We start from the raw sequence: 25,551 nt of genomic DNA on the forward strand, positions 1-25,551 counted from the left end.
TTCCAGAGACTTGAAAAGACCCCCCACTTTGCCACCTTCTTGCTAACAGCCCTACATGTGAAGGGGGAAACAACACAGCAGAATTTTTAGGAGCCACCTTCTCCTCACCCTATTTCTTAGCCTCCTGGGGATTGGAGGTCTGGCAGAAGAGGGACTGTGGCCATCTGCCATCAGTGGTGCCCATCTGTTTTTGCACTGTGAGATGGCAGAGCAGGAGGCGGATTCAGCACAGGCATACACGTGCGCTCCTGCACAGCTCTCCGCAGCCTGCCTGAGGTGGGTGAGCCAGCTGCATGAGCCGAACCACGGCGAGGGGGTGGGAGAGTCCCCACTCTCTCACTGACAGGAAGGGTGGGATGTTTTGAGACAACTATCAGTTGCAGATTAAAGCCACTGATCACTATTCATGCTTTCCTTGGTGTGGGCAGGAAGAGGGAGGCTGGAGCTCAGAGGTTCCCTGTTCTCCACAGGCTCTGCAATGCTGGGAGTGCTCTGCCCAGCCTGCCAGCACAGGTGCTACCCGGACCAGAGTGAATCCCATGGGAGCTGCTGTAGCTCCCGTGAACTCCCTGTGAGCGAAGCCACAGGCATTACCCAGGCTGCCCAGAGACAGGGAGGTTGCTGGGACCCTTGCTCTTTTGCACATCCCTCTTCTGCCAAGGAGCATTTCTACCCCATTGCTTTTCCTCTCAGTCCAGGTTCAGGCAGCTCCCAGGTCTTTGAAGGACCTAGAGTTAAGGGGTGCTGGCAATTCATCTTCCTGCTGATATAAAATAGAAACACTGGTTAGGAGCAAAGCTGGCAAATTGCTTCTGGCCTGCGTGTAAATTGCTTGCAGCTACCAGGGTCAAGTAACAAACTGAATCTGTCTGTTCATTCAGTGAGCAGGGGCTGCTGGCTTTGCTGCCAGGAGGCGGGAAAGGGAGTGACACTTCGAGGGTCTGGGCTTCACTCTCGGGGACCACCACCTGGCTTGGGAGGCTACTGTGCATCACCCAGGAGGGGCATGTGGGGAGAGTCTAAGAACCTGTGTGTGCTGGCAGCAAAGGAGAGCACGGCCCAGGGAGTCTCCCTTTCTTTCCTGCCCAAGTGTGGGCTCATCACGAGAGTTTCCCTCTTATTCCACAGTGACAGTAACTGCTTTTGCTTCCTGGTTGTTCCAGAGGAACTGGGAAAACCAACTCCATAAACAGTATTCTCAGGGACGAAAGGAAAGTGGGATTGTTCAGCCCTTCCTACACTGGAGGTGGATAGCCCTTCAGGGACTAGAGCAGGGTCACAGTGAGTTTTCTGTGGGGGTTGGTATGTGCAAGTGCACGTATACATGTGTATCTGCAGGTGTGGGTGTATGTGCTTCAGGTTATGCATGTGCACACACAGGCACACTTTGTGGGAAAGACGAACACAGCTGTAAATAGCTGGGGGAAAATCTATTGTCAGTTTTAAGGAGAGGGATATAGGGTCCCTTGCATTTTTCATTAGGTAGCATGAGGTCCTGGGCATGAGAACCAGGTTAGCTAATTAAATGTTCCTGCTGCTGCAGTCTGAGCAGCATACAGTGAATCCCCTGCTGTCTCCATGCTTGGTGGTCCTGGAGCCATGCAGAGCCCTCTTCTCCCAGAGCACTGAGCTCTGGGACTATAGTTTGAACTTCTCCCCTGCCTAGTTCCTCTACCAGCCGGGCTGTGGGATACTCCATGGTGAGCCTGGTCCTTCAGTGGCTGTGGCAAATCTGTGGGGTTTGAAAGGAGCCATGCTTTGCTGCTGAGGATGCAGGGCTGAGGGAGCTGGAGTGTGCGTCCCTCCCCGGCTCTGCTGCCGAGAGCTTTTGGCAACTGCTGTGCCTGGTGACACCCATTGCTGGGCCTTGCTCACTGCTTTTCTCTACCCCTTTGTGCAGGCGCTGGACATGGACACAGAGGATGACCCCTTGTTACAGGATGCCTGGCTAGACGAGGAAGATGAAGAGGTAGCCTTCAGCTCCCGGAAGAGGCGAGAGGGTGCTCTGTTGTGTGGGAAAAGTCCATGCAGAGTCAGGCCCCTACATGTCATGCTGCCAGCGTCTGGCTTCTGGAATATTGTTGGCTGGGTGTTTACCAACCCGTACTGTGCTGGCTTCATCCTTTTCCTGGGCTGTGCCATCCCTGCTGTGCTTGCTGTTGTCATGTTCCTCCACTACCCAGCCCTGGATATTGACATCTCCTACAATGCTTTTGAGATCCGCAACCACGAGTCCTCTCAGCGCTTCGATGCGCTTGCCTTGGCCCTCAAGTCTCAGTTTGGGTCATGGGGGAGGAACCGCCGGGACCTGGCTGACTTCACCTCTGAAACCCTCCAGAGGCTCATCTTTGAGCAGCTCCAGCAGCTTCACCTCAATGCTTCCCACCTCGGGGTCAGCGCGCGGGTCAAGCGCAGCACCCCCGAGGGCAGGACGAGCTCCCCCAAGCCCCGTGCCCACCTGAACCCAGGAAACCGGACTTCTCGAATTGGGAGGGGTGCCCCACGCTGGGACTACTCCAGCACTTACATCAGCGCCAACACACAGACACATGCCCACTGGCGCATCGAGCTCATTTTTCTGGCTCGGGGGGACTCTGAAAACAACATCTTCACCACTGAGCGCCTGGTAACCATCCATGAGGTCGAGCGCAAGATCATGGACCACCCTCGCTTCCGGGAGTTCTGCTGGAAGCCCCATGAGGTCTTGAAGGATCTGCCCTTGGGCTCCTACTCCTATTGCTCCCCTCCCAGCTCCCTCATGACCTACTTCTTCCCCACTGAGAGGGGAGGGAAGATTTACTACGATGGCATGGGACAAGACCTTGCTGACATCCAAGGTGAGCTGAGGGCCACGGGCAAGGGCTGGCATGTTTCAGCCATGCATCTCCTGCCAGTTCAGGCAGTCACTGGTGTGCAGCTAAGAGGGGTGACTTGCCTTGTGCAGAGAGGAAGATACTGCCGTGTTGTGCCTTGAGAAATCTTTTCTGTGTTAGGGCCCCTTTTCAACCCTTTCAGCAAAGCCCCTGCAACTCCAGTCATGGCTTACACAGACCCCAACAGGCAATCGAGAGGTGCAAATGAGGGGGAGTCCTGCCTTGTACAGATGCCTTCTACGGAGCATGTCCCCTGTAAATGACTGTCCTTAACTAGAGGAATGTCAGCTCTTGGACAGACAATAGGGATGAGCTTCCCTGCACCACAGAGTAGATGAAAGAGGTCTGTGGGCTGCTCTGGAGCTTGAAAGGCAGCTTGTGAGTCACCAGCTGGAAAGGCTTCTATAAGGAGATGAAGGCCCTGCCTCCTCCTTCCAGCTCCATACCTTGTACTATGCCCCTCTAGTAGAGCAGAGGCTTCTGGATGGTGAAGAAGAGGTGAATCATGAGGAGTCTGTGGGTGTGATGTGGCTGTGGGATGAAGCTTCCATCTGTCTCCCAAGCACAGGCTGCAGATGATAGCTGTCCAGGAGCCATACACAGAGCAGGCAAAGAATTAACTCCATCTGCTCCAGTGTGAGTAACAATTCTGCAACCAAAACAGGAAAGAGGGTAGTTTCTATGGCTTTCTGGTGTGAACTCAAGGGAACTTGGATTTTGGGGGTAGATGTGCAGTGTCTCTTACACAGAACTAGCTGAGTTCCTCCATCTCTGCAGCCCCCATGCCATCAGATGGCAGGGGTACCAGGTCACAGCAGAGGCAGGACTCCTCATCTTCCATGGGTATTGTTTAGCTCTTGTGCTTCCCAGGGTGGTGGAGCAAATATTGGCCCAATGTATGAGAAGTAAGTGCATCCAGCAGTGGGAGTATTGATGGGGATGTTGTGTGCATCACTGCTTGGGGGAGCTGTGGTTCAGATCACAGCTGGGTGGAAGATGCGTCCCTGATGGGGAACTGCATGTTGGCAGCATGGCAAGTAGAGTCACAAAGCAGAAGTGGAATGGGAGTCTTTGCAATCCAGCATTTCCCAGCCCTCCTTGCTCTCTGCAAGGCAGCAGCAGTCAGCATCATTCTGAAAGACAGGATCACTCCCAGTTTTCCTTTGTCAGACTAGACTCTGTACCTTTCCAAGTCAACTAAGCAGAACCTAACAAAATTGGTGCTGCTTTCTCCTGCAGGGTCCCTGGAGCTGGCCATGACCCACCCTGAATTCTACTGGTATGTGGATGAGGGCTTGTCTGCTGAGAACATGAAGAGCTCCCTGCTGCGGAGCGAAATCCTCTTCGGGGCACCACTGCCGAACTACTACTCAGTGGAGGACCGCTGGGAGGAGCAGCGCCGCAAGTTCCAGAACTTTGTCATCACGTACGTGGCCATGCTGGCCAAGCAGTCCACGAGGTGAGGGTGTGTGCAGGCAGGGCAGGGGCCTTGCTGGCAGTGGGTGAGAGCAGGGAAAGGCAGAGGCTGGAGAGGATGGTGCTTTGTCGCACTAAAGAGGCGGATGCAATAGGCCCTTCAGGGTGTAAAAGCTCTGTCTTAAGGTCTGTGCAGAGCAGACATGCCTGCTTCGCTCTGATGGCCGTGCAGCATTCAGTCTCACCTGGAAGGCACTAGGCACAGGAGGCTTGGCATGCCAGCTCAGACTGCTGGTCAGTCTCAAACAGTGGCCCCAGCATAATGCTGCAGGCAAAGGAGAAAAAACATCTCCTTTGAAGTTGGGCTCAGGCACAGTGCTGTGAATGAGGGTGGGGAGCATATGGCAGAAAACCGCTCATATGCTTCCCTTTAATGCCGCTTCCTACTGCAGCAACATGCCAGAGACATCAATAGAGACAATGAAAGGGAGCCAAAGATTGAATCCAGTGCCTGCCTTTCCACTCAGCCCCTGTCTGGTATTGGATCTGTTTGCTTCCATCTCACAAGTCCAATTCCACTGCCTCCAACAGAGCTGCTTCTCTCCCTTCCTGGTCTGAATTTGGCCACATTTGGTCTGATGCAGGGGGTGAAATGGTCCTTACTTAAGACATCAACCTGTGGATCTAATTCTGCTTTTACTCATGCCAGTGTAATTCCTTCCAGAAATGTTTTGTTCTTTGCTACAGAGAGATGGGGAGGGGAGTTTCAGGAAATGCAGGCTTTTTTCACCACCAGGTCTGTGTGACTTTGGTTGAATAGAGATTTGCTCAGTGCTTGTGAGAGGAAGATAGTAAAATAGAGCTAAAAGGGTAGCCCAGTATCCAGACAGCTGAGGGAAGGTGGTGAGTCCCAGTGTCGGTGCAGCTCCTTAGTCTCCAACTCTCTACTGCTCTGAATGTCATTAGCTCCCAGAACAAAGGGATACTGATCTGCAGAGTGAAATGCAGCCAGCCCTAGTCAGCCCTGAAAGCAGGCAGCCACAGAGCATTCTCAGCAATGGGCTGGCAGAGTGGGTTGCAGTTAGGGGAAGCAGAGAGTATTGGGGCAAGGCTCAGTTCTGAAGCTTGGGTGTCCGATAGCCTCCTATGGTGCAGTGTTATAATACCCTTGGTTAAATTATTTTGGATTACTTCTGCTCAAAGCCAGCCAGCTTCCAGAAGAAGCTGGTAAATCATATGGTCTCTGATAAGCTCTCACCGTGCCTGCATCTGCTGGTTATTACCTTTGTGCTTAATACAATAAGCAATGGTTAGGATTCCAGATGGAATTGGCTTTGGAGGCTTCAGGAGCTGTCTGTTAGTGCCAAAGACCCACCATGCACTGGAGGAACTTTAAAAATATTAGACCTGCTCTTTTGTTTTTCTCCCTTCTTGTGTGAACTTCACCTCCAGCAGCAATCTTGTTCAACATACTCTCACCACTCTGAGCTGTTTTCTTAGACAACTGCCAAGTTTATTAGAGCAGTGACCTTCTTTGGCTCGGGGGGAGACATTGTGCTTTAAATCCCCTTTCTCTGCTCCCTTTACACTCTACCTACTCCCCTTCCTTCCTTCCTTCCTATCTTCCCACCCTAGCAAAGTCCAGGTGCTGTATGGAGGGACGGATTTGTTTGACTATGAAGTGAGGAGGACTTTCAACAATGACATGTTGCTGGCCTTCATCAGCAGTAGCTGCATAGCTGTCTTGGTCTACATCCTTACCTCCTGCTCAGGTAGGTTGTAGTCACGGCTGCCCTGCTCCCACAGAAACCCAAATATGCCATAACTCCCTGTGCAAGCCGCAGGAGAGGCGTTCATGCCCTCACACAGCACCATGCAGAAGGTCATGCAAGTCTGATTCTCCAGAGCAGAGATTTGTGGGCAGGGTGGGGGGAAGGCTCACAGGAAAACAGGAATAAGATGCAAATTCCATCTTACTAATGCTGGTGTAAAGCTGATGTAATTTAATGGATGGGCCTCATGGGAAGGAGTCTGCAAGCAGTACTCTTGCAGCCTTGAGCTATTCCTTGCCACCCACACACTCCTGGGAAACAGTATCCCAACAGGGCAGGTGTGAGATGTCTCTTCTCCCAGGGGATGGCCAGCTGTGCTATTTTTTTACATGTTCCTTTCCTCCTATAGTATTCCTGTCATTCTTCGGCATTGCCAGTATTGGGCTAAGCTGCCTGGTGGCTCTGTTCCTGTACCACGTCGTATTTGGGATCCAGTACCTGGGTATACTCAATGGTGTGGCTGCCTTTGTCATTGTGGGGATTGGTAAGCACGTCCTTACTCAAAACCTACGTGTGCTGCCTTGCCGTAACTCCTGCCTACAGGAGAGAGAAAGGTGATGGTGGCCAATGCAGATTGAATTTTCCAGCCCTTTCCCTCCATTACCTGTAAGTGCACTATTTGCAGGTCAGATGTTGAGGGGAAGTTGGATTTTTAGCATGTGTCTCTACTGTGAACAAAGTATCAAAATCTCCCCCCTCTTTTCCCAGGGGTTGATGATGTCTTTGTTTTCATCAACACCTACCGCCAAGCCACCCACCTCAAGGACCTGCGGCTGCGCATGATCCACACTATCCAGACAGCAGGGAAGGCCACCTTCTTCACTTCCCTCACCACGGCTGCAGCATATGCTGCCAACATCTTCTCTCAGGTACACTGCAGCTTTGGGATTTGGGGCTTTCTGTTTCTGCCAGAGGGCCTAATAGAGAGGGAAGCTGCCAGCACCATCCTTCTGTCCTCTCTTCCAGCACAGAGGCATGACAGACTTGCTTGCCCTAGAGGGCTGTCCCTTACCTGCTCTAAGGCAGTGGACACTGCCTGTATCAGCATCCAAGGCAGTATTTCCTGAGCCACTGGTCAAACAAGATCCAGTGGCTGTCAGGCTCTGGCTTGGCTCTTTACCTACCAGGTTTGCTGACTACTGTGTCTGAGGTCAGCGTGTGCTATTCTCAGGTCCCTCCAGATACCTTTCTAGCCTGGTGTCTCTCCAGGTCTCCTTCCCCAGTAGGTCCCAACTCTGTGTTCTCTCTCTTCATGTAGATCCCAGCTGTGCATGACTTTGGACTCTTCATGTCCCTGATTGTGTCCTGCTGCTGGGTAGCTGTGCTCTTCACCATGCCAGCTGCTCTGGGAATATGGACCCTTTATGTGTCCCCACTAGAGAGCTCCTGCCAAACCAGGTGAGCCCTGGAGCCTCCTTGTGTGGGTGGGAAGTTGTTGTGGAACTCATGGTCAAGGCAGCGTGCAAATCCCTGCCCTATCCTCTCAGTTATCCTCATCTCCCTCAGGCAGCTTGGCTTCACCATTCCCTGTTAATCTCTAACAGAAGGGAAATTTAACTTTTGCCATTCCAGATTGGAGCAAAATGGAAGGGCCAGGTTGCAGTCCCATTCCCTCCGGTGTACGCACAGGTGCCTCCCAGGAGCCAGCTCTGCCATGCCAGTCATACCTCTTCACTGAATCCCCTGGAGTATTGGGGCCAGCTGTGTCCTCAGAGCACTTACTGCACAGCTAAATCCTCAAGCTGTGGAGACACAAGCCCCGCAAGGCAGACAGATCAACACTGCTCCTGCCTGCAAGCACAAGCAGGGCATGCAGATTTGTATTTGAAAGTCAGCACATCTCCCTTTTCCCCCCACTCTTTAGCAGTGCGGATGACCTGGCCTGATTTAATTCATTAGCAGGGAGATGAACTGCTGAATCTCCCGTCACTCAATGCCCAGTGTTCATGGCTCAGCCCTGCTCTGTGTATCCAGCTCAGCCTGCTCAGCCCCTGACCTCTCAGCACTTAGCAATGGAAATTGCTCATGGCAGTGCCTGTTGTGTTGCCAAGTAATTGGAGCAGGCTGTTGCTGCTCTCCTTGTCACTGAAGAAGCCCACTGGTAACTCTTTGCAGGGTATGTGGCTTAAAACTCATGGCTTTGTCTCCTTCCCTGCTCCAATCCAGCTGTAGTCAGAAGTGCACCAAAGAGAGTGCCTTGCACTTGGCTGAAGATCTCTTCATTGCCTCGGAGGCCACCTCCAGAGCAGGCAGAGAGACGCTTCCCTACCTTGATGATGACATCCCGCTGCTCAGCGTGGAGGAGGAGCCTGGTATGTGCCTGCTGTGTAGTGCCTTCAGGGGGGCTACACTGCCCTGTTCATCCTGCAGTTCTTCCTGTCCCTGCCACTCATCCATGCCTCCGTTTCCCTAATTTAAACTGGAGATAGTGCTGTCACAGGAGGTTGTAGGAGTCTGAACTCATTAATGGTTGTAAGTTGCTTTGAGATCTTCAGGGGTGTCAATACAGGCTTTCTAACTACTTTGCTAATCCTTTTAGGTCTAATGTGGATTGTACTTTCTTACTGGAATCACTGATTGTCACATGGATGTAGCTATGAAACATCTAATCCGTAGCACCAGGACAGCTCACCTTTGAGTAAAGAGTTTTCCCCTCTTCCCTGCTGTTCAGAGCACTGCATTTGGGAAGCAGGCGAGAGAATGCTTTGTTATTCTCCAGCATCACCTCCTCGGAGTATCTCCTCCATCACAGCAAGAAGAGGGCAGTGGCTTGCCTGAGACCACCCAAGCAATCTAGAAAAAGAGTCCAGAAATTCCCTATCTGTTGTTAGCAGGAGATAATCCTTCTAGCCCTGATTGAAGATAAGGGTGCTTACAGAGTCATGCTCTGTTGTACTTGGCTTTTAAAACTTGCTGGGCTCTCTTCCTTTTAAACCCCCTATCGGAAGCAGTCTGGGCAGTGAGTAGCTCCCGGGCCTAACAGCAAACTGGAGCTGGAGGCAAATGGATCAATGGCTGAGAGCCCGTCAATCCCACAGCAGTGTGCAGACCCCCTCCCTGCAGAGTAGGCTCTGCGCTGCCTTTGATAAGCAGACAGCTAAGCTTTGGCGCTGTGCTGCAAGAGCTGTCTCCTTAGTGTGCCAGAACCACATGCAATGGTAATGTATGGAAATAGCCCCTTCCCTCGAGCAGAGTAAACAGCAGGATGCTCTTCTCCAGGGGCCCCTGGACATCAGGTAACTTGTGAAGAAGCAAAGCAGCTTGTTCCACTTGGTGACCAAGCATGGTTTGTGGGTCAGCTGTACAGTGTGCCAGGCACACTTGGACGCCACTACAAGAAGTGCCTGCTTCTCACCTGTAGAGAAGGGGACAGTTCCCTAGGCACCCCTGAGCTGGAGTAGAGAGATCAGCTAGGAGCCAGACTGCAGTCGGGTAGAGGTCAGCTCTGTGTAGGTAGCTGTAAGACATAGTGGGACAGGGACAAATTTTCATATAATCATAGAATGGTTTGGGTTGGAAGGGACCTTAAAGGTCATCTGGTTCCAGTCACTCTGCCATGGGCAGGGACACCTTCCACTAGATCAGGTTGCTCAAAGCCCTGTCCAGCCTGGCCTTGACTTTTGCTTGGCCCAAGAAGCACAGAGCGTCCCTGTGACCTTATGGACAATGTTACTGGGATGTAGCGGAGGAAGAATAGCCTGAAGCGTAGGCTTTGGGCTGAGCTGTGCATTTAGAAGTGTAGCTGTCACATGGCAGTGACTTGACAAAGAAGCTTCCTGTGACATCCTGGGAAATCACTACCTCTCCCTGGGTCTTACTCCCATGTCTTTAGTTTGAATGAGTTGTACAGCACCTTGCAGAAGATTTTTGTAAAGGAGAGCAGAAAGCTGAGAGACACTCATGACACTGAGCACTGAGACTGCCTTTGATTTCTCTCTGTTTCTAGTCTCCCTGGAAATGGGGGATGTCCCCTTGGTATCTGTGATGCCAGAAAATCCGCAGCTCCCTGCGGAGAAGAGCAACCGGGGTCACTTGATAACTCATCTGCAGGAGCTGCTGGAACACTGGGTGCTGTGGTCTGCAGTGAAGAACAGATGGGTGATTGTGGGTAAGAAAGAAGGGGGGTGTTCCATCTGCATGGATTTTAGGGGGTTTGACAGCATCTCAATCAGTCCCCAAGCCTTGATTATTAGCAACGATATCAAGAAAAGGGACATGGTAGATGGCTTCTAATTCAGTGGAAGAGTGTCTCCAGAACAGTTGGTCCCTAAGGGAACTGCATGAGGAACTCTGAGAGTTCTCCATCCCTCTCCTTTCACACAGATTTGAAATGGCAAGTCCTGATGGGGTTTTCCAGGCGTGGTGCTCGTTACAAGAAAGCCCAGCTGCCAGTGTGCTTTAGGGGCTGTTCTTTTTTCTTGTTGAAAATACTGTCTTTCTGATACACCCCTGCTGTCTGAGTGTGTCCTAAGTGCAAGATGTATGTAGGGTCCCACACACTTACCTGGGCTTATCCTTGCAGGGCTCTTTCTCCTTGTTTTGCTCCTGTCCATATTCTTTGCTAGCCGCCTCCATCCTGCTAGCCGTGCTCCAGTCTTGTTCCGGCCAGACACTAACATTCAGGTGCTGCTGGACCTGAAATACAACCTGAGTGCTGAAGGCATCTCCTGCATTACCTGCTCAGGTGAGAGTGCTGGTCCCCAGACCATGGTGGGTGCAGCCTGGCCTAAGTCCTGAGCTGGAAGAGCTGAAACGTGGGATAGAGGCCTACATTGTTCAAATACCTCATGGGACATTGGATGGACCCTACCGAAGGGAGGTGCATGTTGGGAGTGGGATGGTTGAGTTGCTCATAGAAGTAGAGTATTTTGAGTTCCTGCATTAAGTGGGAATTGCCTGAGTGTTTCTGCTGGAGCAATTCCTTTCTTGTCCATGAAAAGTGACTATTTTTACTGGGGGGCTGTGGCTCTGTGTTCCCTGCTTAGGCTTTGGTGTTCAATAGCAGAGTCTGTGGTGTGTGCAGGGCCAGTAGGTCTCTTGTCACACCATTCACTCTCTCCTCCCTGACTAACCTTGTGGGACAGGTTTGTTTCAGGAAAAGCCTCACAGTTTGCAAAACAACATCCGAACCTCCTTGGAAAAAAAGAAGAGGGGCTCAGGGTCCCCTTGGGGAAGCAAAGGGAGCATAAGTGATACAGGGCAGCAAGGTAAGTGGGGCATGATGACTCTGACCACATTTGGGTCCAGGGCTCAAGGATCCTCTCAGGTGAAAACGAAATCGTATGATCTCTGAATAGCTGACGGGGAATGATGCTCTTCAAGCCCTGCCCCACTGAGCCCTAGCTTGGTGCTGGATGTAAGGGGCGTTACAGTCCCCCTTCCCCTGAATGCTTACTGTTCTCTAGGACATGGTTCTATAATCCAGGTGATGGTACAGTCTAGTGACACATACCTCTGCTCTGAGGTCAGGGCTAGGAGCTTAGAGCTTTTGCATCCCAGTCCTGTGTCACAGCCTTGCTGACAGGCCGTGAGGATTTTGAGGATAAAAAGAGTTATTGGGCCAGGTCCCGAGATGACATGAATCAATAAGCCAGTCAGGAATTACTGCTGCTCAGCATATATTTATGAAAACCTTTGGAAGGTGTGCTGTGCTTCTAGAAGGCAGAGGCTGTTCTTGCAGCCCCAGAGGAAATAGCAGACCAGAAGAACCCTCCTTTGCTGCTGTCCATGTCTCTAGGATTTGCTGATTGAGAGGTACCACCATCCCTCATGCCCTCTATTTTCTTCAGATCTCCAGGGGACTGTGTATATCTCCAAGTCCAGAAGCAAGGGAAGACCAGCCATCTACAGATTCTCGCTCAATGCCAGTGTCCCTGCCCCTTGGCAGATGGTGTCACCGGGAGACGGGGAGGTGCCTTCATTCCAGGTGAGTCAGTCCAGGGATGCTGGACCCCTCTATCAAGAGTGCAGCACTCAACAGGTGAGCACAAGAGCCTCCTCCTGTCTCTCCATGGGATCCTAGGTAGCTTGGGGTGAAGTTTGCAGGGCATTGCAGTAAGGTAGCTAACACGGAGGGCATTGTGCCTGGCATCGTTAAAGATTATGCCTCATAGTGCCACAATACTTATCTGTTGCTGTTGCAATGTGACTGTCAGCAACAGGAGAAGAAGTGTGGGTGTCTGTGGAGAACAGATGAGGCCTGGCATTGTCAGCTGAGCTCATTCTACTAGAAACTGCTACTGAGACAGCTGGATTCCCACTGCCTCCCTCTGTCCATCCACAGACACAGGCGAGCAGGCAACACTGCTTGTGCACAGGCTGTGTTGGACACGCACGGTCCCTGGAGGACTCACTTTCAGATGTCCCTCACCCTGGACAGAGCAGCCACTATCCACAGAGAATGGAGGTGGTGAGGGGCCCCATCAAATGCTGGCCAACCCTGGGAGGGAGGCAGAGGAGGGGCTGGCTGGGTTCGTGCCTTCAGTGCTCATTCTGTGTGGCTGTGACAGTGCTCAGGGAGGAGGGGAGTGTGTGATGCTAATGTGCAACAGGCTGCAACCCTGTGGAGTTAAGTGTCTGTTTTCATTAATTCATTGCTTAGGTGTATAGAGCGCCTTTCGGTAACTTCACCAGGAAGCTGACAGCTTGTGTGTCCACAGTAGGGCTGCTTAAGCAGACGAGCCCCAGGAAGTGGATGATGACCACCTTGTCCTGTGACACCAAGAGAGGCTGGAAGTTCGACTTCAGTTTCTACGTGGCCGCCAAGGAGCAGCAGCGAACACGGTAACTATCCAAAACCCACTCAGGGCCGGGCAGCAAAAACATCACAGCTGAGTGGCTGGTATGGGATGCCTGGTGCCCAGAGCCAGTCCTGTCCCCAGTTGGTGACATCCACGGCCCTAGGACTTGCTTTGCTGCAAATGTGTCCCATCTTTGCAAAGTTATTTTGCAGGCCCATGGCATCATTAATGTGCCAAAGGCGGGACTGTGACTGGGGGCTTCTTTGGGTGGCAAAAAGATATTGCTGACCTTGGTCTTGCCCTTACCCACCTGAACTCTTGGGCTGAACAGGCAGCACAGAATATGCGATGGCTAGGGATGCAGGTCTGGAGTCGCTCACCTTTTTCCTTTCCTTCTGTCCCTGAGAACATCTGTTTTCATGTAACGCTTTGGACACATCATCTTTGCTACCTCTGGTCCCCTGTAACAAACTTTCTTTGCTGCACAGGAAACTGTATTTTGCCCAGTCGCACAAGCCCCCTTATCATGGCCGAGTGTGTGTAGCACCTCCTGGCTGTCTTCTCAGCTCCAGCCCAGATGGACCCACCAAAGGCATCCTTTATGTTCCCAGTGAGAAAGGTAAGCTGGTGAGGACCTGGTCAGCTGTGTCTGGCTGTCGGGACCAGAGAGTCAGACCTTTTTTTCGCTGCCTTCTGATGTAACCAACCTCTCTTCTGTATTTGACAGCAGCACCCAAAGCAAAGCTCTCAGCCACTTCTGGATTTAATCCTTGCATGAACACAGGCTGCGGGAAGCCAGCGGTGCGGCCACTGGTAGACACAGGAGCCATGGTGTTTGTAGTGTTTGGTATCAGAGGTGTTAATCGCACGAGACGCCTGGACAACCACGTCATCGGAGACATGGTACACACATTGTGGCGTGCTGGACAGGCATGCTGGGGGCTGATGAGTGAAGGATGATCTCCCTGGATGGTGTTTAGTTAATCCAACAGCCCAGGCAGCGTGGTCCAGCAGCCTAGACAGATGGAATAGCAGAGGTGGTAGCGTGATGAGCCAAAAGTACATTTTTGTTTTAGCAAATTCACAAATAATGGAGATCAGAAAGCCCTTACTGAAATCACTTCAGGCTTTTCAGAAAATCCCTTTCTGAGTGCAATATCTAACCTTCTAATTTTGAGTCTAAATCTGGATTTCCTGAGGATTTTGGAAGCAAACACATCTTGAGCTCAGTATGAAAATCTCAGTACAAATTCAAGATCCAGGGAACTTATTATTTTTTTTATAATTGTTTATCTTGTTATGAGATATTAACATGAAAAAAATACAAATCAATTACTCCAGGGAAAGGTTATTAAATGTGACTTTTCCAGGAACAGCTTATCTCCCAGATCTGATACCTCGACACATTCACTGCCTTTCCCCAGAAAAATTATGCTTAACTGGTCACTTGGCAGATGCACTTCAGCTTTCTGCTGTTCTTCCTGCTTTCTGATCTGGGGGCACTATGCAGAATCAGCCTGTGCCTGTTTCCTCTGGAGGGAGCAGTGCAAAATGCAGGCAGTGGAGTAGGCAGAAAGCTGGAGTTTTGTGCTGGGCTCTGGTAGGGATTCAAAGCTGCTCCTTAGGCAGCCCCTAATGGTTTTGGGCATGGCATGGTGGCTATTCCATTAATCAGTGCTTCTGTCATACTGCCTGAATTATTTTTTTTTTTTTTTGAACGGAAGGTGGGGAGGGTATGTAGTTTCTTCCTTGATTATCTGGTGAGGCAAAGATGTCTGATGGGTTTTTCCACCGTATAACCTGTGGTCTGTATAAGCTAGTCCCAGGCTGTGTAGCCAGGAGAGGACTCATCTTCTGCCTTCTTGTGCCAGTTGCTGTGTGTACACCTCACGTGTGGTGCTCTTATTGTTGTGTCTCCTTGTGAAAGGGCAGCGTTATCTATGATGACAGCTTCGACCTCTTCAAAGAGATTGGCAACCTGTGCCGCCTCTGCAAAGCCATTGCCAGCAACACCGAGCTGGTGAAGCCAGGAGGGGCTCAGTGCCTGCCCTCTGGTAGGTGGGACTAAGGCCAGCGACAGAGTCCTTGGGGAGATCCTGGGTCCCTGGACAGAGACTGGTTCTCACCCTCCAGTCCAAGGAGTTTGGCTCCTAAGGGCTTTTCAGCTTTCAGATCCCAGATCAATGAAGCAGGGAAGGGAAAGGGAGGTATCAGTCGATGACAAATGCAGGCAGTGCAGGGAGGAGAGGTGTTTCTCAGCAGTCAGCTCTCCTGACCTGGCTGCACAGCTCTGCCTGTTTCCACCTGGCTTGAGTCACAGCTCCCATCTCCACAGGCCATTCACCTCATGCTTCCATGTGTTGTGCCAACTGTTTTGGGGATGAGCAATACATAGCGAGTGGGACAGGAACATCAGACTCCTGTTCTGCAGCTCTGCTTGTAGCAGTGTTTGAGCTGGGGTCCTCAACAGCAAACCAGAAAGGGTGGCTGCTTCTTGCTGCCTCCATTTTCTTCCCAAGGCAGCTTTACCCTTCTAGAACATGCCCCTGGTCATGCTTTCTGGGAGATGAGAAAGAGAAATGGTGTCTTAGCTCCAAAGACATTGGGCATATTCTTTGGGATTTAATCCAGTGAAGATAACAGAATTGCATCCGTTCTTTCCAGTCATGGGTATTGCTTGTGATACCATTACAGTCTTTTGGACCAGTAGATATCTTCTTAGTAGCTCCTGAATAACCAGCAAATCACACCTGATCTCATTGTGATGAGGCTGCTCACTGCCCCTGTGGCTTCACATACCTAACCAGTGACTGTCTCTTCCAATGTCAGAGGTCACAAGGTTGTGGAGCTGTGTCTAGGAAGTGTATATTGACTTCAGGCCAAAAGCCAAACTCATGCTTTGGAGAGAATCTCTTGCCAGGCCAGGCAGGCAGCTCCTCTGCACTTGCTGTTTGTACTGCTTCCTGGCAGCTGGGGACAGACAGCGGTGGCAGTGTCTGTCCAGTGCTGATGGCACAGAGTGCCCTTTCAGGCCTGCAGCAGCTGAGGGCTCTGGTCCCAAGACCTCAAGGGCTTTGGCAAGTCAGAGTTGCAGGGGAAGCAACTGCTGACAAATGGGGCCTGCAACTTTCTCTTGGTTTTTGTTCTCCCCTTGCTCCAATATGCTATCCCCTTGCTCCCTGTCCTATCCTCCATCCCTTGCTCTTTCTGTCTTTCCAGGTTACAGCATCTCCTCCTTTCTGCAGATGTTGCACCCTGAGTGCAAGAACATCCCTGAGCCAAACTTGCTGCCCGGACAGCTCTCTCATGGGGCAGTGGGGGTGAAGGATGGGAAGGTGCAGTGGATCTCCATGGCATTTGAATCGGTGAGCACATGGCATTGCCATCTATCTTTGTGAGTTTCTTCTTCTGGGGGTTTAGCTCTGCTCTTTCTGCACTGGCCACTTTCATGTGCAGCCATAATTCAGTGTTAGTTAGTGTTTGTGCCTTGTTGCAGCCTGCACTCACAGGTTGCTAGAAGTGGCTGCTTATGCCACAGTTCCCTCTTACCACAAGAGCTCAGGCGGAGGTCTGGTCGCAGATTTGCCCATCTGCCACTACCGGTTCTGCTTGGTACTGCAACAAGCTGGCTTGTTCTACCTCTTCCCTTGTCATGCATACCCTGCCCCAAAGAGCAGGACAGGAGCAGGACAGAAGAATAACATGTTCATCTTGTTACAGACAACCTACAAAGGGAAATCTTCCTTCCAGACATATGCTGACTACCTGAAATGGGAGACATTCCTGCAGCAGCAACTCCAGCTCTTCCCAGAGGGCTCTGCTCTCCGGCACGGTTTCCAGACATGTGAGCACTGGAAGCAGATCTTCATGGAGATTATAGGTAAGTGACTGCCAAGTTTCTCTCCCTGAGGAGCCCACGCTCTGATACATTTTCACAGCACACTCTGTCCCATTGATGGGCACGTGTTATATCTTCAGTCCCTTACCATTGCTGTGCAAACTCCTAGAGCCTGTTTCTGCCCCAAGCAGTGTATACTGTAAAAATCCTGAAGAAGTTGATCACCCACTTTCCACTTTCAGCTTCTCCTTCCCATGTCCCCCAGTGTGAGTCCCTGCCTGCCTTGTTGCCAGCAGGGACACTGTGCCTTTCTCATCCCAGCTGTCGCCTTCCAGGAGTCAAATTAGCTGGCTCTTTTCTTCCAGGAGTGCAGAGCGCCCTGTACGGTCTCGTCCTCTCGCTGATTATTTGTGTGGCTGCAGTGGCGGTGTTTACCACTCACATCCTCCTCCTGCTGCCAGTGCTGCTCAGCATTTTAGGTAAAAATACCAATTCCAACGTGTCAAACTCTCCCTTTGTCTGAAATTGGTGGGTTGTGGCAGTGCTGAGTCTCTGGTGATTTGAACTGAATTGCTCTTACTCTGTAAACCCTTTTGGCTTTCCAGGAGCCAGTCCTGATATACCTAGGTGATCGGGAGGAACTCTTAATGAATGCACAGGAACCTCATTGGGAAAGCAGATTTGGGTGTCTAATTCCCAGTGTGTTTTATCTACACAATCCCTTCTATTTGTTTAAATAAGGGTTTTAGCTACACAAATGCCATCCCTGCCTGTTATGTATAATAATGTGATTAAGTCCCACATGCTCTGAATAACAATTGCATTACTTCCCAAGGATCTGCACCATGGCTGCTGCTTCCAAGCAGTGGGAGATTTTAAAAGCTGAATATTTTAGCGGTTTTGTTAGTATTTGAAGCAAATTTGTAAATAATTCCCTTTCCCTGGCTGGTGATTTGACGATATCGTGGTCTAAGTGTGTTGCTAAACTTCTCAGTTGAAAAATCAAATCTATCATTTTAAAACCACTTAGTCTCCCACACATGACTCACAAACAAACATCACTCTTGCCTTTAAGAAAAACCTGTGTATGTGCTCAGCCTGTGTGTAACTCCAGCAAGCAAAACAAAGGGCCCTCTTCCCTGTAGTGCCTGTGTGCACACATGCACACTTGCCTGGGCTTAGATTCGTTTAGGAGGCATTAGTCTAGATTGGCTTCAGTCTGTCAGTTTGCCTAATATTTAACTAGGTGCTTCAGTATCCCCAGCAGGTCTTATTACCTCATTGAATGGTCCCTGTGGCAAGGGAGGGTGAGGGAAGTGTTTGCCTCTGTGGGCAGGAGGGAGTGTGTACAAGATTCAGACTGGCTAGCGTGCAGACCTGCAGGGGAAGATCCCCAACGAGTGACTTCTGTCTGTCAGGAGGCCTGGGCAGCAGGCCCAGAGTCCTTTAAATTTGCCTAACGTGACCTTCTTCACACAGGGGTGGTCTGCTTGGTGGTGACCATCATGTACTGGTCTGGCTGGGAAATGGGAGCTGTGGAAGCCATTTCCCTCTCTATCCTTGTTGGCTCCTCTGTCGATTACTGTGTGCACTTGGTGGAGGGCTACCTGCTGGCAGGGGAAAACCTGCCACTACACCAGGCAGAGGTGAGCTGTTTCCTTCCTACAGCCTTGTATTCATTCCCCTCATGCCCTCCATGCCACTCAGCTGTGATGCAGGACCTAAAGCATGACAGGCAAGGGGGGATGTGTCTTGCCACCCTCCCAGCATGCCTGGGACACTTGCTGCTTGTCCCACTGACTGGTCAGAGACTGGTATGAGCTTGTGTACAGTAAACCCAGCTGAGGGTCCAACCTGTACGGTTGTCCCTTTCTTAATGGCCACAACTGTGTCCAGAGCAACCCCTTTTCATGTCCCAGTGAAGACAGGCTTGTGCTGGTGTGGCCCTACACTCATTCTGTAACCTCTGCAGAGTGCTGTGCTGGACCTCCAGGTCTTCTCTGGCCTTGTTAACATCTTTTCCCTCTTCGGGAAGGAGGAGACCACAAAAGCTTGGGGATCTCTGATCCCGGGTGTAGTGTCTGCAGGCAGTGCCTCTGTTCTGTAGGCCCAGCAGTCAGTCTGACGTGGCTGAAAGGAGGCACAAAATCCAGCAGACTTTGCCTCTACTGGTTTGTAACCTGATGGCTGTTTGCCCAGTGTGCTCGGAGACTGCACGAGCTGTCCGATCTGCCCTCACGCAGCATCTTTGTCCTGGCCCAAGACTCCATGAGCTAAGCCACCATCTCACAGGCTAAAACATTAGTGCAGCTCCATGTGCTTGTCCCCACTCCCCCTTAACACTGCTGTCCCTTCTGCCAGGACCCCACAGCGTGCCGCCAGTGGAGGACGATTGAAGCAGTCCGTCACGTGGGTGTGGCAATTGTCTCAAGCGCCGTCACCACAGTGATTGCCACCGTCCCGCTGTTCTTCTGCATCATTGCCCCTTTCGCTAAGTTTGGGAAGATTGTGGCCCTCAACACAGGAGTCTCCATCCTGTACACGCTGACTGTGAGCACAGCCCTGCTGAGCATCATGGGGCCTGGCACCTTCATCCGCAGCAGGACTTCCTGCCTCAAGGCTGTGGGGGGGGTGCTGCTTGCTGGCCTGCTGGGTCTGGGCATCTGCCTCGCCCTGCTGAAGAGTGGATTTAAGATCCCTCTCGCTAATGGGACAGCCATGTAGACCCTATGCCAAGAGCCACGTGCTCTGTCCTCTTGCTCCTGTTCTTTTTTCTTTTTTTTAAAGGATATTTTTTGTAAGAAAAAAAAAGAGGAAAAAAATCCCCTTTTTCCAGAAGTTTTTCAACTCCAGATGCACTTTATTTTCTAATGGGTTTTGCTCGAAACTTGTATTTATTTTGGGTAGTGATGGATGGATGACGGACAGTGAGGGCTGCCCAGGGAATACCTCAGCCCATGAGTAGGAGGGGAGGAGGTCTCCTCTCACTTTTCTCTCTGCTTTTATTTTCTTTTTTTCTTTTCTTTGTCCTTTTTTTTTTTTTTTTTTAAATGAACAGAGCTTTCTGGAACCGCAAAGCTAAAAGGGGAGAAGTTGGGAAGGCCATCTGATCCCTTTCAAAACACTTCCCTCTGTCCCTCCCCTCAGCCAGGGTCAGCATTGCAACAATGACTCTTGAGGTGATGTCCTATGCCCACACCAAACTTGTGCCTCAATTTCTGAGCCTTTGAAAGCAGCAGTGAGCTGTTGGACAGGCCTGGGAAATAGCATTGTCTGGACCCCTTGGCTGTGTCCAGGCTAGACCAGCAGTGAACTCGCTGCACAGGAGCATTCCTGGGTATCATTGTGGAATCCAAACTAGAGATGTGGGGTGGCACCACCTGCAGTGACCTGCTTTCCTCATTCACGGAGGGCGTTGGGACGCATGGCTTTCCTCTTCTTTTTGAAGGGACAGCGCACCTCTCACTGGGATCTCTTGGGTGTGTGAACAGCCCTCAGGAATGCAGTCCCTGCCCTTGGTGGCCGGCCCTCCTCTCGCTCATCTCAGTAGTGAGGCCAAGGCACTATCGATGCCGCCCCACCTCCTGCTCCCTGCGTCACCTCACCAGTCACTGTCTCCCCTCCTCATGGTGGAGAGAAAACAGCCTTGAGGTCCCCACAGAGTCTTTAGTCATGGCAGTCAGCTCTTAGGCTGAGGCCAGGCTCACCACTGGGGCCAGGTAGAGCCCCTGCCTTGTGGCATCCATGGATACACAGTGGTGCATCCTCTGTGGCAGCTGAGACACGCTCTGTTGTGGAGACATGAGGGCAGTGGAGTTTCAGCCCAGGCCTGTTGCCTGCTCAGAGCAGATGGTTTATATTAAAGTAAAATGAAATCGCAAACTGGTGCCATTAACAAGTACATTTTAAGCATCACTGATTCTATCATATTTTTAAAATTGAAATAGCTAAGTGTGTGCATTGATATGCGGCACATCTGGTCCTCGGCAGAAGGGGAGGGGTTGGGCCCACAGGGAGATGCATTAAACATTATTTACAGGGCTGCCAATAGAGGGGGGTGGCCAGAAGCCATCCTGACTCTGTGGTGGCTTTGTGTTTCCTGTCTGGATTGACCCCCTTTTTAAGATGGAAATTCCAGGAAGCCCATCCCCATTGCCAGCCAAGTTCTGGGGACTCTGCTGCTGAGACAGACCAGCAGCTGTTTCTGCTTGGTTCAGTGTATCCTCGCTCTGACCCTGTCAGTCTTACACCTTCACATCATGTCATCCCTGGATCAAATGTTTGTTCCAAAAGTAGGTTCCCCAAGGTGTCAGCTGGAGAGAGGAATGTCGGGACAGGACTCTGATGCCAGGGGAAATCCAGAGCAATTCTACTGCAGGCCGGGAGGGTGGTGAGAGCATGAGCAGAACAGACCTGGTTTCTTCCTCACCATCCCAGGCTGCAGCAAAGTGTTAAATGTTCCTTGGCACTTACCTCTGATCTGCACCAGTTCTTTTGTAATGAACCCTGTGCCCATGAATAAAGGGTTCTGGAAAGGGTTTTTGACTATCCTTAAGCTGTGCTGCTTTGATGGCTGCTGTGCACACTTCAGCCCCAACATTGAGCTGTAAGCCATGCTTTTCCCTATGTCTGTTCTCTAAATTTAATTACTAGTGGTGCCTTGAGCACTCCTAACTGGCAGGGAGTGTAGAGGGCAGTGTGCTGATCATCTACAGCCCTGTGAGACCCATGTGGGTGCTGCAGGGGAGAGCCAAGGTAGCCCTTGTGCTGCTGCCAAGGATGCTCTGGCTGGCAGCTTGACCTGAATTTAGCTAATGCTTCAACCTCCTTGGGGTGATTAAAGCTGATGGCTATTTCCAGGTCACCAGACAAGAGAATAAGGTGCTGAATGTACCCTTAGAGGAAGTTCCTCCTTCTGTGAGCATGAAGAAGCCTTGAAAGGCCTTTTAAGACAAGGCACAGATGTGCTTTGAATCCTGCAAAGTTTAAAGTTCATTTAAACCCCTGGTGTCCTATATTTGTGCTCACTATAAAGAGGCTATGTAAGCCTCACACCTCCAGAGTGATTCTGGACACACCATGCTGGGACCATTCATTCAGCCACGCTTGGAAGGCAAAGATTAATTTCAAAGTAGTGGAAAACCTTTTATGTCTCTTGGGTCTGATCTGGCAGCGTCTGATCTGCAGACGAAAATAACAGAGTTCTTGGCACCTGACAGGATCTGTCCTGTTTTCTGGAGCAGGCAGGGGAAAGGACAAGCCCTCACTTTCCACCCTCCTCTCTGGCCAGCCCAGGCTCACAGAGTGCTGAAGGGCTGGCTGGCACTAGCTGGAGCAGGGCATCACCTTTGCCCTTGTTCGTCCAAAGTGGTACCAGGAGAGCAAGGGCTGGAGGGATTTGGAAAGGAAAATGAGAGACTGAGATAAGTGCAGAGCTGTAGCAGATGATTCACAAAGGCATATTGAGGACATTCTGCCCCTCCAGCAAGAAGAGGAGGAGGAACTTACTCCAGAGTGTAGTAAGATGGCAGAAGAGCCAGGAGATGATCCTAGGTGATGCTTTTCACTGCAAGGACTCACTGGATGTTGGTAACCTGAAAACTTGATTAGACATAGTCATGACACTTGAGATCTAGCTAGACGTTTGCCCCATCACCGTTTCACTCTGCACAGCCCTGTGGTCAGGGTGGTTGGTGCTTTCTCCATGTGCTGTGGAGTGAAAGAGGCTTAGAGGTAGGGTCCAGCCTTCCCCAAAATACTTACAACACCCTGATCTCCCCAAGCGTCTATGGAGACAATAAATCAGTAGCAGCTGAGTACATCCATCTCCATGTAGGCAGCGTCCTCCTTGGGATTAGAAAATACTCATAAAATTATAGAGGTAAGAAAATGGATGGGTTTATCTGAGCAAATGCAAAGGTGGGCCTGACAGCCCTGCTGGGAATCGGTGCTCCAAGGCAGATGCTTGTAGCAATAAAAAGCAAGGCCTCACCTGCCTGGCGCTGTTCCGGGAGCAGATGCTCGCCCTAAATTAATTCCTCCCACATCTCTGCCTATCGTCTTTCTCTGATGACTCCTCTGTGGCCCAGACCATCTCTTGGGCCCTGTTGTCTTGCTGAGCAAGGTTCAGCCTTCTCCATGGTAGCTGCTTGTGCCTAAGGTGTTCACAGAGTCTGGACTAAAAGTGACTGGAGATTGTCTCAGGGAGAATTTCTCACGCAGAGGAAGCTAGGGAGTTAAAATGCTTCATATGAAGCTGTCAGTTTTGATGTTTTTAAACAGTAGATCACAGCAGACCAGCCGCACTTGGTAGAGAATACTCCGATTTTCCATTTCAGAACAATCTTGCTGCAATTAAAAAGAAATGTACAGGAGTTCTCAGTTACAGCACACTGCAGTGGAATATTTCTGTTAACTGCCCACTCCTTTATTTCTGGTAAATCCTGTTTTGAGGGTCACATTCTGAGAAGTTGATATTAATGTTTCAGGATAGGGTTCATTCTGAAACTGCAGTCCTACAAAATGGAGCAGGTCCTGTCCTGACCAGCAGCTCTCCCTGCCAGCCCAGGGCAGTGGCAGAAGGGCACTGCTCCCCAGTGTTGAAGCACTGCGATATATGCACAGAGCTGGTGGTGCTGCTCTCTGCCTTCAGTGGAGCTGCCGAGTGAGTTCAAGGCTCCCCATGGCTGTGGACACTCAGGGAGAGAGTCTGCTCACACCAGCCCTGTCAAAATCAGCTTTGGAGCGAGGAGGAACAGAGCTGATGTGATTTGCAAAGATCAGTGTCAAAGGAAGGAATAGACCCAGGCCTCCTCCCTCTGTTTTCTTATGTCCTGGTGCCTCTTGAGGTGCTGGGTTCACATGGGGTCTGCACAGGCAACTGGGACATCAGGTTTGGCCACTGACCTCAGCAATTCCAAAGGCTGCAGATACTGAAAGGGGATCAGTGGCTGAGCTGGGCTGTGTTTCTTGATCCCTGATGGGTCTGAAACTATGCCAGAGCAAAGGCAGCCTGAGAAGTATCCCCAAGGAGGAGGACGTGTGGCATTCTTACAGAGTTACCGGGACCTATGGCAGTCTGGATGCAATGATCTCCAGAGACCCCTGGCTTTGTCTCTACTGAAGCGAACTGGGATGTTGCTTTATGTCACGGCGTCTAATTCTTTTAGCTTGTCCTGCACTGAATTTTCTTACCAGAACAGCCTGCCCTCCTGGAAGGTTATAAAAGGCTTTTTATTTAACCCTGTGACATGTATAAATCCTCCCACACTGTCCACCAAGGAAGCTGTGCTGATTGATTTGCAGCCAGGCAGGACAAATTTACAGTCTCTTGGTTAGTTCTTCCAGAATCACTGCTCACCCCAGATAGCACGCAAGCCATAGTTCACAGGTTTTTCAAAGGCCTCTGCTAACTGCTCTGACCTGGCTTAGTACCCAGGGTCCCGGAGCTAAAAGTCTTTCAAGGTCTGTCTCCATCTTGAGGATGTAGTTGTTTGGCTGTTTGGCTTTCGGTCCTTCCGCTCCTCCTTTGGGCAGTTGCTGGAGGGGACAGGAGGGCGATGGCCAGGACCAGACTAAGAGCCAGATGAGGAGAAAGGTTAGCAGAGGGAAGCAGAAGAGAACAGAGGGAGGGAGGATGGTTCAAAAGCCAAGAGGAGAAGAGGTGTGAGCACCCCAAGGACAGAGGGAGGGAGGGCACTCTCGTTCCACCACGTCGTGTGCAGGCCTTAGAGTGTCGGTTCTCAGAGTGATGTAGCACAATTCCTGATGTAACGTACGCGTGTTACTTTTGTAAGTTGTCTCCTACCCTCACTATTTTCGGTGTTCCTTGATTTTTGGAGACTGTTGTAAATAAAAGATTTTGACATTCGCACGTTTGGATCCCTCACTCATCAATATGTCACTATTGCTTGTATACGTAGTACTGTCCACAGTGGCCCTGACAGGTTACGTGTTGTGTGTGTAAGTAATGCAGCGGGGATGAGACCACAGCACCGGTGTCCAACACGCACAACGTTGTCTGCTTCTGCTGCTGAAATTGGGCCCCTTGAAGCCAACTTACCACATCCAGAAAAGCTGACAGTCTGGAAAAGCCAGCTCAGAATCCCACACAGGTCTGCAAGAGGGCTGGCTCAAGCGGGAGCTTTAGCCAAGTTTTGTGGAGGCCTTTTACTCCTCCATTCCATACTCTGCTTCTTCCAGTGCATGAAGATTGCACTTCTACACTGACTCCACGAGAAGGGGATTCATCTGCCTGCTTCTGTGGCGCTGCAGCTTCTCACAATGCACAATGCCTGGCACAAACTTCGGGTCAAGGTTTTGTCTCGGTGTCCTGTGCTGCGGCGGCAAGTGTTACTCTGCGCCTCCCAGGACCACGCTGAAGCGAGATGCACGCAGAGGCCAGCAGCAGGACAGGAGGAGGACCCAGGCATTTACTTCTCTTTGCAGCTGTGCTGAGTGAGGTTTGCTCCCCGCACCCTCTCATTTGGGTGTTCTCACACTGCACCCAGCTATGACGCTGCTGGGAAGGACAGCACCGACAGCACATTGCAGCAAAAACCTCCCCTGTTTTCAAGCCCTCACTTTTACAGATGAGGTCAAAGTTACTGGTGAAACCCCTGTTGTAATAAATACCAGGAAGGCTCAGGGTCACAGTCTGGCGAGTAAGAAAAAAACACGGTATCCACAGGAAGGAGGAACGTTGTCCCTTTAATGAGAAGTTGGGGATCGCAGGTAGGGGAGGGTTTATGCTCAAGCCGGCTGCTGGGAAATTGCCAGGCAAGGCTGGAAGGGGGTTGTTTTTGGCTACGAATTCAGCCCCTTGCCCCAAGAGCAGGCACAACAGGCACTTG

General features: G+C 51.0%; 1 protein-coding gene across 15 annotated transcripts in view; it reads left to right on the plus strand.

Moving 5' to 3' along the window:
* DISP3 (dispatched RND transporter family member 3) overlaps window positions 1-24,572 on the plus strand; it is a 149,377-nt gene extending 124,805 nt beyond the window's left edge. For 9 of the 15 annotated variants that reach the window (XM_074892525.1, XM_074892526.1, XM_074892524.1 and 6 more), the window contains 20 exons: window positions 1,901-2,837; window positions 4,113-4,332; window positions 5,925-6,061; window positions 6,471-6,605; window positions 6,830-6,990; window positions 7,380-7,519; window positions 8,288-8,433; window positions 10,068-10,229; window positions 10,644-10,805; window positions 11,206-11,328; window positions 11,911-12,047; window positions 12,723-12,904; window positions 13,350-13,480; window positions 13,589-13,764; window positions 14,789-14,915; window positions 16,081-16,226; window positions 16,582-16,741; window positions 17,065-17,178; window positions 18,179-18,345; window positions 19,061-24,572. In XM_074892525.1, coding sequence (XP_074748626.1) covers window positions 1,901-2,837; window positions 4,113-4,332; window positions 5,925-6,061; window positions 6,471-6,605; window positions 6,830-6,990; window positions 7,380-7,519; window positions 8,288-8,433; window positions 10,068-10,229; window positions 10,644-10,805; window positions 11,206-11,328; window positions 11,911-12,047; window positions 12,723-12,904; window positions 13,350-13,480; window positions 13,589-13,764; window positions 14,789-14,915; window positions 16,081-16,226; window positions 16,582-16,741; window positions 17,065-17,178; window positions 18,179-18,345; window positions 19,061-19,423 — 4,026 coding nt within the window. In that variant the 3' untranslated portion in view covers window positions 19,424-24,572. Of the gene's footprint in view, window positions 1-1,900; window positions 2,838-4,112; window positions 4,333-5,924; window positions 6,062-6,470; window positions 6,606-6,829; window positions 6,991-7,379; window positions 7,520-8,287; window positions 8,434-8,660; window positions 10,230-10,643; window positions 10,806-11,205; window positions 11,329-11,910; window positions 12,048-12,722; window positions 12,905-13,349; window positions 13,481-13,588; window positions 13,765-14,788; window positions 14,916-16,080; window positions 16,227-16,581; window positions 16,742-17,064; window positions 17,179-18,178; window positions 18,346-19,060 lie in introns of those variants that run through there. The other 6 variants (XM_074892527.1, XR_012631985.1, XR_012631986.1 and 3 more) reach the window with 6 other exon arrangements.
* The last annotated feature ends 979 nt before the right edge of the window (window positions 24,573-25,551 follow it).

Source organism: Strix uralensis, chromosome 23 (assembly GCF_047716275.1).
Source record: "Strix uralensis isolate ZFMK-TIS-50842 chromosome 23, bStrUra1, whole genome shotgun sequence".
Lineage (NCBI taxonomy): Eukaryota > Metazoa > Chordata > Aves > Strigiformes > Strigidae > Strix > Strix uralensis.